At 39.8% G+C, this 18,205-nt stretch overlaps 1 protein-coding gene across 5 annotated transcripts in view; it reads right to left on the minus strand.

The window, feature by feature from the left end:
- The window catches only part of EIF2AK4 (eukaryotic translation initiation factor 2 alpha kinase 4), a 108,302-nt gene that overhangs the window by 259 nt on the left and 89,838 nt on the right, over positions 1–18,205 (minus strand). For 4 of the 5 annotated variants that reach the window (XM_059913658.1, XM_059913657.1, XM_059913661.1 and 1 more), the window contains 9 exons: positions 16,163–16,270; positions 15,445–15,573; positions 13,818–13,904; positions 7,440–7,552; positions 4,881–4,939; positions 3,864–3,961; positions 2,528–2,596; positions 2,076–2,120; positions 599–717 (listed from right to left, as the gene is read on the minus strand). In XM_059913658.1, coding sequence (XP_059769641.1) covers positions 599–717; positions 2,076–2,120; positions 2,528–2,596; positions 3,864–3,961; positions 4,881–4,939; positions 7,440–7,552; positions 13,818–13,904; positions 15,445–15,573; positions 16,163–16,270 — 827 coding nt within the window. Of the gene's footprint in view, positions 1–598; positions 718–2,075; positions 2,121–2,527; positions 2,597–3,863; positions 3,962–4,880; positions 4,940–7,439; positions 7,553–13,817; positions 13,905–15,444; positions 15,574–16,162; positions 16,271–18,205 lie in introns of those variants that run through there. The other variant, XM_059913659.1, reaches the window with a different exon arrangement.

An 18,205-nucleotide genomic window follows, 5' to 3' on the forward strand; every position in this document is an offset into this window, starting at 1 on the left:
AATCAACAACAATATGGAAGGCCAGTCACTAAAAATGTTACATAAGTTTTACAGAAGCTGTGACTGGCAAGGGTCCAGTATAGACAGTATAAGGGTCTACACAAGGAGCCCACCATTCACCTCACAGGCTTTGTTGTTTCCTTTTAAGTGGATGATAACATGAACAACTGGCAAGGGGACATAAAACAAAGTAGTCACACTTGTTTTTGTTCATTTAAATGTTTCTAGGAGTTACCTGGGTGATTAAAAATTATAACTGGTGCAGAAAAAGCATTTGAAAAAACTCATACCCATTCATAATTATAAAAAAAAAAAGAACCCTTCAGAAAATGAGTAATTAAAAAAAAAAAACAAACTGGGATAGCTGCTACTGGGACCACTGCGTTTTGTTATTGACAAGATCATGACTGTGATTCACAGTCCTGATTACCAGTTGCAGTTCTAACGTAGCAGCTTATTAGCCATCTGACCTCAACATGACAATAAGATATTTGTCACTTTAAAACCCCTCCTTGGGAAAAAGACCCCAAAAAACAAAAAAACCCTCTCTGAGTTTTAACCCATGTTGAAACCTGCAAATGCCTAAGTGATAACTTACTTTTTTTCTACTTTGATGTTATAAATTTCATCACAGACTAATTTGAGGTATCTTTGCTTTGGCAGGCGTGACAGCAGCTGCTTCACAGTTGTGTTAAATGCCTGTTCATCAGCATCCCACTAGGAAAAAAATAGATAAGACTTAACAACAGATACTAGGGTTTATTAAAACTGGTTTTTTCTGGGTCACTGATGAAATGTCAATGCCATTCCCCCCTTTAAGTATACTGAAGAGATCAGTTACAGGGAGAGAGAACTAATGGGGAGACTGCTAGGGTTCTTCCTTTGAAGCATCGAGTTTCTTTACAAGACCAGTTTACTAGATCCTGACTAACAGTGCTGCAGCCCCAGTGTGCTCATGTGACTTTATACCAGTTATTTCTGCCAACTGTTGACTTTCTGTGAAATGGAGATACCACCTCTGATATATACCCATTTGAGTGGCTCATAAAGCAGTAAATTCCCAGTATATGCTTATTTACCAGACAACAGAATACTAGTGGGGAGGGGAAACAGGGAAGGGGGAAGTCAGCTTAGAAAAGAAACTACAAGGATATATTGTACAGCACAGGGAATACAGCCAATATTTTATATAAATGGAGAATAACCTTTAAAAAAAAACCAAAACGTAGTATGAAATGTTAGCTCTGGGGCAAAGTTCATTTTTCATCTAACTTAATCTGTGACTAAACTCTCTGGATAGACAAAAGCATTCTTTGGTATGACGTTGCAGAAATCACCTGTAGTTATTCTTACAGTTGAACATTCTTATGGCAAAGGTAGGTATTTACATTTTTTTAAAGTTCAATTAGGCTATTCGATAATAAGGGTATGTACCTGTTAAAAAAAAAAAAAGCATATGAAAAAGGACCTAAATTTAATTTTTATGAAAAGATCTTCTATGTAGTTCTAGTTCTGCAAATGAGCTTCCCTAGTTGGAATGAAGGTTTGTAGAAGCGGCATAGTATAGTGGGTAAGAACACAGATTCCACTAGTCTGCCTAAGTTCATATCCTGGCTCTGCAACTTCCTAGTTAGGTGAATTTGAGTAAGATATCTAGCCTGTCTGCCTCCGATTCTCCGTAAAACGTAGAATGATTCCATTTATCTGTAAAATGGGGATCTGTAAGAAGGTAACATACGTATCCCTTGGGGCTGTTGTGATTAAATGAGTTAATATTTGTAAAGTGCTTAGAACAAGGCCTGCCAGAGCCTGACACACAGTAAAAGCACTAGATGTTTGTTAAAATCATCTCTGAAATTTAAAGGAAAGTCACTAGAAAAGTGTGATTCCCTCAAAATTTGATTTAGTAATAAATACATATGTCACATAAAAGGAACAATGTTACCAAATTCCTGGAACTGCCAGAAAAATACCTAATATCACTAAGAAAATAATGCCATTTTCAACTTTCTTTTGGCAAATCAACAGCTTTGGGATTTTAAAGGCCATAATGCAGAAGAGTTCATCTTGCTTACCTCTAATGATAGAAACTGTAAAATTGTTTCTTTGGGTAGATCCACCTGTTGATACATAAAAATGTACATCATGTCAGGGAACCTGGGCAGCACACACTGACTTGTGCCTATGGTGTCACTTCGGATGGAGCAACATGAATGGGATGCTCCCGTGCTTATTGAACTGGGCAGTGATGCGATCTCAGCACGGGTGAACTAATACTCCCAGGCCCCACACATCACACCCCAAAGGTTTGACACTGCTATCTGCAAAGGCCTGAAACATTTAGAAAAATGATGATTTTCGTGTTGTCCCCTTCCCCCCAATCTTTCAGAGGAAGAAACTAGGAGAAACGGGCCTGCATCCCAATGCTGCTAATACTGAGCAAAAAAAAAAAGCCCTGACCTCTGAGGAAACTACTTTGACAGTATGGACAAAAGCCATCCTCAAAAAGTTAAAGAAAGTGACTTACAGCCAAAATTTCAATCTCACTGCTTTTCTGATGCAAGTTAGCAAGGGAGGTCTGAAGTCGGGTTTGTACCTAACAAGAAGAAAGCATGTTAGAATTCAGAACCTGTCAAACCAAGCCATCTTTCTTGCCGTTTCATTTCTTATTCTAGGAAACAATCACAGGTGACAAACCAAAGCCTAGAAGGGATCCCAAATATTATATAAGGGACTTGCTCTTAATCCACCTCAGTAAGATGAGTGTCTAGCCTATTATAATCTCAGGGGAAATGAGATTTTTATAGCCTACCTTGATCATTTGCTTACTCATCCACCTAGCTGCTTATTTCTTTATAATTTTGAAATGAACCTAATAAAAGCTCAGTACTGTGAAATAGTGCATGTGGAAGCAGGGAGATTTTAGTATTAAGCTAAATTTAGAAAAAAGGGGACAGTGACAGCAATGAGAATGTGGAACTGAAATATGGTAGAAAGGAAAAACAAGTTTCTACCCAACATCCTGAGAAACAGCCAGGAAAGCTAACAAAATGGGGTAACTTGATCTTTTGTATTTCAATCTAATTACATTCGCAGATAATGACTGCTCTCCTCATACCCTCTTCCCAGATGAGGCCAGTGTGCCACCTGCGCTCATTAGCCTTGTCCTGCACTTCCCTTCCCACCGTCCCTCCCATTTGGAACACCCTCACCTTCCCTCCCTGCCTATTTAAATCCTTCCGGGATCATCTCCACGAAGCCTTTCTTGATCATCCATGCAAACACTGATCTTTGTCTCTCCCCCATGTCTGTAGCACACTCTGACACTCATTCAGTGTACTTATTAATTCAGCATCCTATTACTGATTTCCTTCTATTTTCCAACTATATAATGCATATGCTTTGGAGGTTATAAACTCTTCAAGGACTGGGGCCCTGCCACGTCTTTTCTATTTTACCTGGCACTTAGCACAGAATCAGGCAAAGAGCAGATATCAAAAACATGTATGCAGTGAGAAACCTGCCCCAAGTCTTGTGGTAGATCTCTTCTGCTTTGTTATTTACAACAAAACCAAACAAACCCCATCTGCTATTAGAGCCGGGTCAGAAAGTTTTTGTTTGGATCCAGTAATTCTGACAACAGCTGCATCTAGGTGCCCACAGTGTACACTGACGCCGCTTTGGAGGACAAATGGGGCAGAATCCTGGCATCAGAAATTCTTTGTGTTGATGGAATTTTCAGAAGTCACCAAGTTCAGGAAGTGGGAAGAAAAACATTTCCAGGAAACTGTTCCTTTTCCTCTTCTGTTCTCTTCCTCCTTTGTAGCTCACATTAGAAAGCCAGGGAAACTCTGACCATATACCTGAGTTTCATACCGCCTCCTAGTGCTGGCTGACAGCTTCTCTGGGGCTACCACGCTCACAATGGGAACAACTGTTGCTCCATGGATTTCAAACAAACCTGAAACAGAGAGTTTTAGCTGTTATGGCCTCATCTGGTCCCACTTTCTATAACACACCACAGAGACGGCGGAGATGATTAGAATCCACTCGGGAGTGATTCTGTGGACTGGATTGTGTCTGAGCTTTGTGTTCTATCTCTGCAACTGCCTGCACTTGACCAGAAGGAGTCCAGAACCCCACCCAACCCCCAGCAGTTCTGATACTTCTGTCAAGATCACCAGCCTTCTCTCCTCAGGTGGGAGGTGACAAAGGCATAGAGAGGCAGTATGAGCCAAACCTCATGAACCTAAGAAAAAAATCAAACTGTATTTCCCAAACTCTAATACTTCTTTAAATTCCTCAAAGCATTTGAAATCTGATGGTGGCACAAAGCCTGCTAACAGAAATGAACCCAGAAGACCCAATTCTGTTAAAAGCCAAATATGTCTTCTCGTGGACTTCACTGGGACATTTCTTTTTCAGTCAGGTTGACAGATGTGGTGAAACTAAAGCCGTAAGTATCACCACTGTTCCCTCTTGGCTTTCATGAAAACAAATGTATATAGTGTCTTTCTCCAAGGCATTTCAAAATGCTTTTCTTCAATCTTCCATATGGGGAAAATGTATCCACATTTGACCTATATAATAAACTGAATCAAAGGAAGATTAAACCACTTGCAAAAATAAGACAGAGGTATATCAGGACCAAAAGAGTCACCAAACTCCCAGTGGTTTTATCATTTTCTAGAATGTGGGTTTCAAAGGGATAAATTCCATTTGGTATAACTAACTGTGTATATGCTACTTTAAGAGTATATTTCTGATGCAGTGAGTTAGCCACAGTCATAAGTATTTACAGCAAACACATACACACACACACACACACACACACACACACACAAGCATTATTACGTTTAGGTTACAATTAGTAATTATACCTGAAGCATTAGAAAATGACCCCTTCAGATTTTGTACTGCAAGATTATCGGAAGCTTCTCTAAAAACAAGCAAACAAAAACAATTAGAATAAACAGTCATTAAGACAAAACAACACAGATAATTTACAGTGAGCTATACTTAGAGGGAGGCTTTTTTCTATTAAATATAAAAATATTTAATAAATATTGGTTATTAGTGGAGGAAAAACAAAAACAAAAAAATTTGCACTTAATTATGCTTTTGGTTCAGAGCAAATAAAAATTATCAAGGCTGTCACTTCAAATTAACATTCTAGACACAACGTTCTGATTTATTCAGCTGGGTGTGAAGTACTGGCTCAACATAAGAAGCTAATTTCAATGAAATATAATGGGTGTTCTTTCTGCTCCCCTCACAATACAAGGAAACATTAGCAATGCCCCGCCTTCATTATGGCAGCAACCTTGGTGATCACCCACAGGAGAACATTTAGTAAATGAGATTCTTTCAAAAGCTGTTGAATGGATGTTCTTTCAAAGACTGAATTAATTTATAGCCTTTGAGAGACATAATAGCACTCTATCTTGGGAAAACAGGGAAATAAACATTCACATGGAGGAAAGATTTTAAACCTTTCCCTGCTAAAACTAAATCCCATCTGGCCTGTTAAGCGTCTTAATGATGTTTGCCTGTACTATTACTAATAGTCACTATTAATTAGTTGACTATTTTTTGTTTTTCCTTCTAAACCTCTGCCTTTGATTTGGATTCTTAATCCTAGTACCTAGTGACTTCAAGAACATTATATTCTCTTAGAAAAAGCTTGATGGTGAATGTCGTCAAGCTAGGTGCATATGGGTAGGGTCAGGGGCCGGGGACAGAGAAGCAAGCAGGAACATTTATTTTATATAAGCCAGGATTTCTCTGTCTTGGCACTATTGACATTTTGGGCCAGGTAACTCTTTGTTGGGGTGGGGGTCAGTCCTCTGCACTACAGGATGTTTAACAGCATCCCTGGTCCCTGCTAGATACCAGCAGCACCTCCCGTTTAACAACCAAAAATGCTGTCTCCAAACATGGCCAAATGTCCCCTGAAGGGCAAAACTGCTGCTGGTTGCGAATCACGGATATAAGCCAAAAAAAAGTAGAGTACTGTATTTTCTGATTATGATCGTAAATACAGGAGTTACAAATATATAGAAAAGCTTAAGGGAAATTAAGATCCCTTGTAATCCCACTAACCAGAAATAACTATAATTTAAAAATTTGGTCCATCATTCCACACATTTTTCTATGTATGGGCTATATATTTTGGTTGAAACAAAAATGGGATCATATCATACACCTTATTTGTGGACATCCTTCCTTGTAATAAACTCAGCTTTACCATAATAATCATTTTTAAAGGCTGCACAGTATTTCGCTGTATTTACTGTAATTGGAACAGTCTTCTATAATATTGTGATATTATAAGTGAGATTCTCAAAGTGGGGTCCAGAGATCCCTGGAAGCCCCTGAGATCCTTTCGCAGGGTATCTGCAACGTCAAAACTATTTTCGCAATAATCCTAAAATGTTAACTATCCTTTTTATTCTTATTCTCTCATTAATGTGTGATGGACTTTTCCAGAGACTACAGGATGTGTGATATCACAACAGACTGAATGCAGAAACAGACAAGACAATGTAGTTTCTTCTACTAAAGCATTAGAGATTACAAAAATGTAAAACAATGCATTAACAATATCTGCAAAAATGTGAAACAATGCCACTCTTTCTTACTACATTTATTTTGTTTTGGAAAATAGTTATTTTCCATTAAAAAATGTTATATAGGTTTGTGTGTAATGAGTTTGTTATTTTAAAATAAGTATTTTTAAAATGTTTACATTTTGATTTCTAACATAGAAATTATTGATAGATATAATCCACATAAACAAAGCTCTTTGGGGTCCTCAAATAATTTTTAAGGGCATAAAGGGGTTCTGAAACCAAAAAGTTTGAGAACTGCTATTATAAACAGTGCCTTGATAGACATCTTTGCACATATCCCTATGGAATAATTTTACTATAAATTCCTAAAGTGGAATTGCTGGGTCAATTTCTTTTTTTTTTAAGTTTTAGTTTTTAGGCTTTTAACTTTGTTAAATTCCTATCCAGAGAGTTGAACCAATTTGCATTCCTATGATGAGTATGTGAGATCTTTTCTTAGAATATTATAATTTCCCAGAATATTAGATCTTTCAAAACCACTGACAAAACACTACTGAAATTCACTGATTAACAGACCAAATAAGATAATGGCAGATAGATTTTGGTTCCTTAGGCTTTTCAAAATGATAAAAAATTTTTTGACATGTTATGAAGGACAAATGTTGAAAGTCAGTTATGACTAGTCTTATGTAGGGGGTCCTATACTTAAACTTCTGAGTTATTCAGAAGCAACAGAATGGTTCAATAAGAGTTATCCTGAGCCATCTTTATTTCCCAAAAGGATCAAACTGACTTTTAAAATAAATGTATGGTAATTCTGGATAGGCAGTTGCAGCTGGTTTTCTGGGCGTTTGTTTACTAAGTTACCTGATAGTCCTCTCATCACTGACTTTAGTCCTCAGTTTCTGCACAACATGGTCCACGAGATCAGACTCCAGCACACGTTTCTCTGTTTGCCTTTCCTTCTCAAAAGACTTAACCTTAAAAAGAATGAAACAGATCCATCATTTCTGAAGCCAACAGGCTGAAGAGTACTATATAGTAAGTCTACTAAGTCAACAGTTTAAGTTGATGGCTCTTAACCGGGGGTGATTTTGCTCCCCACAGGACATCTGGCAATGATTAGAGACACCTGTGGTTGTGACAGCTGAGGGGGGCGCTACTGGCATCTAGTGGGTAGACGCTAGGGATGCTGCTAAACATCCTACGACGCACAAGACAGGAGCCCCAGAAAGAAGTATGTGGCCCCAAATGTCAAAATGCGGCTGCCGAGGGACCCTGGTCTAGATCAGAATAGCTTATTATAGGTGACAGAATTTAAAAAAAAAAAAAAAAAAAAAAGGCCAAGACGAACCAGCTCCTATTTCATTTGATTCTTTCACATATTTTCCCTCTTAAACATCCTCGGGTCAGTCACCAAGGTTTCTACAACTCCTTGCCCCCTCCTTTCCAAACCCTAGTCCAGTCATCCCACTTTTACAGTGCCTATCTTTTCATCTTCACTCCCATGGCCAACACCCTGCCTTGGCTTGGGATAGCCTGATATCCTGCCCTCAGCTACCCCATCTCCAATTTTCCCTCACTCCATTCCATGCTACATATCCCTGCAGATGAATTTTTCTCACATACACCCTGATGTCCCCTTCTGTCCAAAAACATACACTGGCTCCCCCACTAACTGCTAAATCAAGTCCAAATTCCTTGGTTGGGCATTTTGGCTCTCCTTGATCTAGCTAGAACCATTCTCTCCTGCTGAAGTGCCCTCCTCCACAATCCTGCTTCACCCCAAATGCTTCACCCCTTCACTAATCAGGGTAATACCAGAAGAGTTCTCTGCTGGCCTGCCTCTATCTTTGGGACAATTCTACTGAAAGAACTACCATCACCATTGCTATTCCTTTGCTTAAAAGGCCTTTTTAGCACGTACCTATATCCTGCCCATCCATGAGGGTCCAGCATTAATCCCACCTCCATTCTGAAGAGTTCCCTCCTACCTCTGTAGTAACCTCTCAGGCTGATGAAACCTCAGAGAACTTTCTTGTTGGACTCTCACGGCACTGAGCATTTTCGAGCTCACAATCGTGCATGAATGTCTTCTGTTCCCTGCTGGATTATAGGAGCCTTGACAGCAGGGCCTGTGGCTTAAATGTCCCTGCATCCATGGTGGCCCTAAATTCAATCCCTCCTACACTGTGAATGCTTAATAATGCACTTGCTAAGTGGGTGAATGAAGTGATGTCTTGCTCTTCAAATATGAAGATGATGCTATTGACCCACCACTAACAGAGGCAGAAGAGTCAGAAGAGCTGGATGGGCTGGAACAACGTACTAAAATGAACAACATCACATTTAACAGCGATAAATGTGAAGTCCTGTCATCAAGCCTCATTGTAGAAGGCTGGTCAGACGTGGTGAGGACTGTGAAAAGGCCAGTGGGTTTTAGCTGATGATAAATTCAGGATGAGCCAAAAGAACTGCAGGGTTGCTAAAGTTAGTTCGCTTGTAGGCTGTATTAGGAGAAATATGTTATCTAGATTGAGGGAGGGCACAGACCCTCCTCATGTAGTCAGAACATGCTTACAGCACTCTGTAGAATTCTAGTATCACATTTAAGGACAGACATTGACAAAGTTAAGTGTGTCTAGAGGAGGTTAACTAGGAGGGTCAAGGATTTGGAAATCACATTATGAGGAATGGCTTAAGTAACTGGAATGTTTAAACCAGAAAAGAGGACACTTAAAGTGGCATGGCAGTGGTCTCCTAAAATTTATGTGATGGTAGTAAGAGAAGGAGGAAGAATTAGACTTGTTATTTTGACCATTCTGGAGGGCAGAACTAGGACCAGTGCATGTAAATTTGGGGAAGCAGATTCTGATTCAAGTTTTTAAAATTTGCTAATCATTATAGCAGTGGGTTACGACGCTGGAATTATCCAGCAGAGGCTAGACGATCATCTATTGGTAATATTACAGGAACAATCACTGCTCTGGAAGGGGCTTGATTGGTAGGACTTAGGGTCATTTATGATTTTGTGACTAACAAGCAGACTAGTAGTGGGGACTTACAAATCTTCCCATGAAGAAGTAACTACTGTAACAACTGCCTTTCTGCCTTAAACAACTAGAAAACCAGACAAAATATATAAACAGTGTTTTTCAGACATTGGACAACCACCAGTGGAGGACTGTTATCCCGAGAGGAGGGAAACAAACAAAGTGAGTCTACAAGTGCCCCAGATTACCATGCTGAGGAAGTCTGCAGATGGCAGGGCAGGGAGGAGGAAGCTAAACAGAGGCCAGGAGTCTTGCTGAGCTGGGGAGACTGTAGTTTAGGGAGGCCACGATGGCCAGAAACTGTGGGGCAGAGGACTGAAGAGGAGAGAGCTACACATAGAGAAAGAAAGATTTCTGAAGCTCTGCAGAGAAGTCCACTCACATCTTTGAAAGAGAAGTGATCTGTGCATGGGTGAGAGGGAACTATCCAAGGCTGGGGAAACAACCAGCAGACGTGAGTAGGCATAATAATTTCTGAAATCCACAGGGCCAGGAATAGTTCTTGTTCTTACCAGAGTAGAGAGACCTCATGACACATGGGGCCTCAGGCAGAATCCTCCAAAGGGCACTGCCTTAGGAGTGGGGCTAAATTAGACCTAGACTAAAGGCTGCCCGGGCCCTGCCCTAACAAAACTTAAAGTCAAGCCTAGAAAGGGTCAAACAGAATCCAAGGATCTTAACTACATCCCAGAACAGAGTCCAACAGTATTTGCAGGAACATAAGAAAACCCAGCACCAAAAAATGTAAAATTCATAATGTCCAACAACCAACCAAAAATTACTGGGCATACAAAGTGGAAGGAAAATACAACTCATAACCAGGAGAAACATCAATAGACAGAAACAGATCAGAAATGTCAAGATGATGGAATTAAAAATGACTATTATAAATCTTATAAAGAATATAAAGGAAACAAGAACCACGATGAGGAAAGAAATGGAAGACATTAAAAAAAAAAAAAGACACAGGGCTTCCCTGGTGGTGCAGTGGTTGAGAATCTGCCTGCTAATGCAGGGGACACGGGTTCGAGCCCTGGTCTGGGAAGATCCCACATGCCACGGAGCAACTAGGCCCGTGAGCCACAACTACTGAGCCTGCGCGTCTGGAGCCTGTGCTCCGCAACAAGAGAGACCGCGATAGTGAGAGGCCTGCGCACTGCGATGAAGAGTGGCCTCCGCTTGCCACAACTAGAGAAAGCCCTCGCACAGGAGCGAAGACCCAACACAGCCAAAAAAAAAAAAAAAAAAAAAAAAAGACACAAATGTAACTTGTACAGATGAAAAAACTACAATATCTGAAATAAGAAATGCACTGGATGGGATTAATAGCATATAAGATATTGCAGAAAACATAAGTGAATGATCCAGAATAAAGCATAGACAGTGAGAAAAAACAAACAAAACCCACCAAAAACAGAGCCTCAGTGAGGTGTGGGGCAAGAGCAAATGATTAACATACTGTAATCAGAGTCCCAGAAGGAAAAGGGACAGAACAATATTTGAAGAAATAATGTCTGAAAAGTTTCCAAATTTGATGAAAACTATAAATCTACAGTTCAAATCTACAGTTCTAATACCAAGTATTAGAACATAAAGAGTATCACATTGAGGCACGTCATATTCAAATTGCAGTAAACCAGTGACAAAAGAAAATCTTGAAAAGGTGCCAGAAAATAAAAAGAAACATTATATACAGAGATCAAAGCAGACTTTTAAACTATCAGGTCAGAAAACAATAAAACCCGTGTTCAAAGTGCAAAAAGAAAAAAATGTAAATTGTGAGTTCTATACACAGAAAAATTACCTCTCAAAAATGAAGGTAAAACGAAGACTTTCTCAGACCAGTAAGAGTTGAGAGAATTCATTACCAGCACTAATCAGAAATATTAGGAAATTCTTCAGGCATAAAGAAAATGAAATCAGAATGCTATCTGGCTGAACACAAAGGAACAAACAGTTCTAGAAATGGTAAATATAAAGGACATTCCTCCCTTATTTTAAAACCTCTTTAAAAGATAACTGACTAATTAAAAGCAAAATACTTACAATGTACTATGAAGTTAATAACATATGTAGAAAAATATTGGCCACAATAGCACAAAGGATGAGAGAGGGGAAATGGAAATATTGTTTTAAGGTTCTTACAACAATACATGAAGGTATATAATATTTTTGAAGGTAGAATGTGATATGTTAAAGATGTATACTATAAACCCTAGAGAAGTCTCTAAAAAAAATCCCACCAAAAATAAGAGTTATAGTTAGTAAAGCAATAGTAGAGATAAAATGGAATAAAAGCTATTCAATCTAAAAAGAAGGCATGAAAAAAAAAAAAAAAAAAAAAAAAAAAGAAGGCATGAAAAGAGAAAAAAATGGAAAAAAAGAACAGTTGGAACAAACAGAAAACAAATAGTAAAATGGTAGATTTAAACCCAACCATTTCAATAACTGCACCTCATATTAATGGTCTAACCACTTCAATTAAAAGGCAGGATTGTCAGAGTGGATACAAAACAAACTTCAATTAGTGACTGTCTCTAAATCCAAATTTAGCAGATTGAAGAAAAAAAAAAAGAATGGAAATCAATAAAATAGGAAATGAATGAACAAAAAATAGAGAAAAATCAATGACATCAAAAGCTAGTTTTCTGAAAAGACAAAATTGATAAATCTCTAGCCAGAGTGATCAGGGGAGAAAAAGGGAAGACATAAATTACCAATATCAGGAATGAAAGAGGGGATATCACTATAGATCCTACAGATAGTGAAAGGGAATATCTGAAAACTTAGGTGAAATGGAAACATTCTGAGAAAGATACAAACTACCAAAACTCATTTAAGGAGAAAGGCAATCTGATAGCTCTTTACCTAGGCCCCTGTGGTTTTACCAAACATTTGAGGAACTCTACCAAATATCTGAGGATGAAATAATGCCAATTCTACACAAAGTTATCCAGAGAACAGAAGATCCTACTAATTTATGAAGCCAACATCACTCTGCTATAAAAACCAGACAAACACGTTATAAGAGAAAAACAAGGGGAAAATATGTTGATTTTTTTCTTTTAAAAATAGAAATAAAGGTTATGAGGTGATATATTTATGAGCATTTTTATTTATTTATTTATTTTTGGTTGGGTTTTTTTTTAACATCTTTATTGGAGTATAATTGCTTTACAATGGTGTGTTAGCTTCTGCTGTATAACAAAGTGAATCAGCTATACATATACATATATCCCCATATCTCCTCCCTCTTGCGTCTCTCTCCCACCCTCCCTATCCCACCCCTCTAGGTGGTCACAAAGCACCGAGCTGATCTCCCTGTGCTATGTGGCTGCTTCCCACTAGCTATCTATTTTACATTTGGTAGTGCATATATGTCCATGCCACTCTCTCACTTCGTCCCAGCTTACCCTTCCCCCTCCCTGTGTCCTCAAGTCCATTCTCTACGTCTGCGTCTTTATTCCTGTCCTGCCCCTAGATTCGTCAGAACCTTTTTTTTTTTTTTTTTAGATTCCATATATATGTGTTAGCACATGGTATCTGTTTTTCTTTCTGACTTCCCTCTGTATGACAGACTCTAGGTCCATCCACCTCACTACAAATAACTCAATTTCGTTTCTTTTTATGGCTGAGTAATATTCCATTGCATATATGTGCCACATCTTCTTTATCCATTCATCTGTTAATGGACACTTAGGTTGCTTCCATGTCCTGGCTATTGTAAATAGTGCTGCAATGAACATTGCGGTACATGACTCTTTTTGAATTATGGTTTTCTCAGGGTATATGCCCAGTAGTGGGATGAGCATTTTTAGTTAAATGCAACATAGTAGAATTGGTTAGGAAGTAGCCAGAGGATATGCCAACCAGCAGGTATCAGCTATAGTTATTATTTTCTTAGATGGTCAAAGGGAACAAGGGGAAAAAAGTAGGGAAAATAACTAGCCATAGTTTTTTCATTTTTATTTTTTTTTGAGTTCAAAGAAAAGTGTTTAGATTCAGATTCTCTCTTCCTTATTTTATACACTTTCTCCAAAAACAGGCCTAGCAATTCAAAAGGAGAATGAAATAATGTATTTCCACCCCACAACCAAGGGCAGGACCTCAGTGGGAAGGTTGGGTGCTCCACGGTTAATACTGTTTGGGAAATCTGACTGTTGAATTGTGAAAGATTTCCTCTGGTCTTTACCTTGACATGGTTTCCTTCTTTATCTGAGACAAGGGCCACATAGGTGATTTCATGATGTCTGCAGTACTCCTGTAATTCCTCTTGGGACTGAAACAAATAAACACAGAACAGCTAGAACAGCTTCAAGTAATTAACGAGAATGAAAACACTGTGTTCAGTGGATTCTCAAAGTGAATAACTAAACATGCTGATTTCAGGGTTTATATAAATATTAAATATATAAATATTAAGCAAGAAGAGTACAGAATTCAAAGGGGGAATAAGACTTCTTTTGCTTTCCTTGCTTTCACTATTGTTCTAAGGGGCCATGCCATTCAATGTGGTCAGGACACAGTAAGAGGTTTTCAGAAGCTTCACGTCTTGATAGAAGGTGCCAAAAATTACACACACACACAAAGAGTGAAAAGGCCTTTGGGGAAAGCAAAGGCAACAAAAGAAATAGTAGAAGGTGAAAAGCAGAACTGAAGCATAAAGCAAAGAAGCATCAGAGCAGAGAAGCCTCCAGGGGACGCCCCTGTGCAGGGCTGAAGTCACCGTTACTGAGCTTATAATTTTACTTTAGGACAGAACACTTCTCTAACAATTTATGAAACAAGTAAACAAATGGCATAGGATACTGTTCTGTCAAATGACTATAATTTATTGCTCAGCATACTTCTGATATCAATTTTTACGTAACACACACAAAAATGGACAGCAGCAGCTCTTGGCAGGTAATGTGGAAGAAGCAGGTGGGAGGGTGGGGTTCTGTTTCCCTGGGCATCTCTTCACTCTCTGGGGCACCACAAGTGTGGGTGAACGTGTGAACAACTCGGAGGACCACCTGGGAGTGCAGCCCCTTCTGTGATCTGCTTGTACAGAAGTTAGTCATCTAAAGGCCCCCCTTTCTAAAGGGTAGGCAGGTGCTCAGTGGTGCCATTTTCCTCACCTCCACACCCAGAGCAAGTGTTAGGCCTGCTGTGGGAGGTCTGAAGATATAAAGCTACAAACACACTAAACACAGAATGCGTTTGGGAAGTGTGCTAGGCTGGATAATGGCCCCACAATGATGTCCACATCCTAATCCCTGGGAACCTGTGACTATGTTACCTTATATGGTAAAAGGGACTTTGCAGATTGGTTAAAGTTAAAGATCTTGAGATGGGGAGATTATCCTGGGTTATCTGGATGGGCCCAGTATAATCACAAGGGTCCTGGTAAAAGGGAGACAGGAGGGTCAGTTAGAGATGGAAGGACAGAAGCATAGCGTAGAGAGGAAAGAAGATGACACCCTGCTGAGTTTGAAGATGGAGGAAGGGGCCATGAGCAGGAATGCAGGAGGCTTCTAGGAGCTGGAAAAGGCAAGGAAGTGGATTCTCCTCCTAAAGCCTTCAGGAGGAACCAGCCTTATCAGACACCTTGATTTTAACCCAGTGAAACGGATTTCAGCCTTCTGAATTCCAGAATTGTAAGATAATAAGTGTTGCTTTAGACCACTAAGTTTAAGGTAACAATCAGAAACTCATAGAGGAAGCAACTGAAACCACACAGATAAAGAGTTTGGCAGAAACTAAAGCCGTGGAGGATGATTTGCTATTGAAGCCACGACTATGTGCACTCCACTCACAGGTGCTTTTTGTCTCATTACCTGTGACCAGTCATACATGATTTCTGCTGTGATTCCCGCTGACCAGAGTTTCTGGGTTAGGTTGATGGCCCTGGACATGGACATCTGGCCAACACTTACAACGAGGAGGTCACAAGAGCTTACTGTAACCTGCAGCAGAAACAGAGTGATTACATTTAGAGGAGGGAGACTGTGGGCATGTATGTGAGGCAAAGGAGGCAGCGCTCATGTGAAAACAGGCATCTTAAAATTGTGTACAGCTACATAAATGCAAAAGTCTTCGCTTCAAATGACATGGTTAAAAAAAAAGACACAGTCAAAAAACTTTTATATTAGTCTTTTAACATAGGGTAGTTGAAATTGTTTCTAAGTCATCAGAAAGACATTCTTTTTTCTCTGGGAAAACTAATCTTGCCTGAAACATAGGGAAAAAACCATTTCGAGCTTTGTAGAGTACAGCAGTATTTATGAACAAAGGGCTTTGATATGAGTCTGCTAACAAGTGTAATATCTCACATTTACATAGCATATTACAGATGAGGAGAGTAAGGCTAGTGGACTAAGGTCCCCCAGCTAAGATCAGAGGCTAAGTACTCACACCAAGATTTAGGCTTGTCTCTCACGGCAAAGGTAATCTCCCAAAACCTCAGTCTATAGCTACCACATCTAAGGCTCCATGTGAATGACTACAAAATGAAAGACATCTCAAAGCACACTGGAAAGCAAAGCTGGAACTTACAGGTTCTTCCATGTTGAGGACAGCAGCAGTTATCTTGTCTATGGCTATGCTGACGCCAATGGCAGTAGGAACTGGCCCCAGAGCCTGTGGTCCTCTAAACAGGGGGATCTGTGGAGAGAGACACACAGCTCTGGTTATGAAATGGAGACGAAAGTGTGATTATAGGAAAAGCAACGATTTGCACTCTAACAGCAACTTATCAGAGGGTTCAACAAAATAAAGTGTGTGTGTGTGTGTGTGTGTGTGTGTGTAGCAAGAGAGAAAAGCAAGCACACATGCACTTCATGAATGCTGATGAATGTTGCATCTAGCTCTGCACTGTTCAATCTGGCAGCCACTAACCACATGGGGCTTGAGCATTTGAAATGTCTAATCCGAATTCACATGTGCTGTATATGTAAAACATACTGGTTGCAAAGACTCAGAATGGAAAAGAATGTAAATTAGCTCCTTAATAATTTTTAAATGTTTGATCACATGTTGAAATAGTATTCTGGGTATACTGGGTTAAATAAATGCTAATTATAAAGATGTAGAAAAAAATGTAAAATAACTCCTTAATTAAAAAATTTTTGATTACATGCTTACATATTATTTTGGATATATTGGGTTAAGTAAAATATATTATTACAATTAATTCCACCTTTTTCTTTTTACTTACTTTATGTTACTAGACAATTTAAAGTTGCATACATAGGTTCTAGACCAAGATGGGTAGGTACATTTCTCCCTATTCCTCCTGCTAAGCTAAAGCCCCTGGACATTACATATAAAACAAACATCAGACAACTCTGAAAGTGGAGAGAAGATGGCAGGCTGACCGGGGACCATGGGATCTGAGGAACGACATGTGGTGAGTTCCCTAGGTTTGGTTTTTGCCTCATATACTCTGGACTGGGTGCTGGAGAAACTGTCAACCCAGAAATGCCAAGGAGAACAAACAAGAGAGCCCCAAGGAAAACCCACTGTCTCTGGTCAAAAGACCCAGAAAGGGGCAACCCAGCAAGACAGAAAACTTTCAGACAAGATCTGCCCTGCTCCAGTCAAACATCACAGCAAAAGCACAGACACTCCCACTCACAAAGGCTGAGTGCGGGCCAACACATTCACCCTTTCCCAGATGTAAGAAGGCCCCCGCCAAGTCCCAGCAGGGCGGCATCTGAGAAAACTAAATGGGGAGCCAGGGCTTTCCTATCTGCCTGGGAGTAATGCTTCCCCCAGCGGTGTCAGTGGAGACCAGGACCCCTAGGATCCCCGACTTCCAACCACACCCAAGCAGTAACAAGGCCCTCCTCCCCTCTGGGGTGGTGCCAGAGGAGGCTGAGTGGGAAGCTGGAACCTTCACCACTATCCAGCGGTAACAAGGCCACCTGCCAACTCCCCCATCCTCCCACCCCTCCACTATACTCTCAGTGGAGGCGTGCGGGAAGTGGTAACAAGGCACCCGTCCCACGCTCCGGATGTAGAGGAAGGCCGAGTGAGAAACACGGATCTTCACCCCCAACCGACATCAGCAAAGTGCCCCCCCTCCCCTGCCCCACCCCCACAGTACAGTATCAGAGGAGGCCTCCTAAACCAGAAGATCTAGGGAAGTTCCAGAATCTCATAATGTAAGACTCAAAATGTCCAGAATACAACTGAAAATCACATATCATAACAGGAACCAGGATCTCAAAGTGAATGAGAAAATCAACAGGCACTAATAAGATGACATAGATGTTGGAGTTATCTGGCAAGGATTTTAAAGCAACCAGCATAAAAATGCTACAACAAGCATTATAAATAGGCTCGAAACAAATTAAAAAAATGGAAAGTCTCAGCAAAGAAGTAGAAGACAAAAAATTCACTGGATTGGCCCAATAGCATAAATGGAGATAACAGTGGAAACAGAGAAATTGAAGATAAAAATCAATCTAAACAACAGAGAAAACAGACTGGAAAGCAGAATGTCCCAGAACCACAGGAGCATAACATTTGTGTCATCAGAGTCCTAGAAGGAGAGAAAAAAGAAGGTAAAGCTGAAAAAAATTGTAGAAGAAATAA

This window comes from Balaenoptera ricei, chromosome 2 (genome assembly GCF_028023285.1).
Source record: "Balaenoptera ricei isolate mBalRic1 chromosome 2, mBalRic1.hap2, whole genome shotgun sequence".
NCBI classification, from domain to species: domain Eukaryota; kingdom Metazoa; phylum Chordata; class Mammalia; order Artiodactyla; family Balaenopteridae; genus Balaenoptera; species Balaenoptera ricei.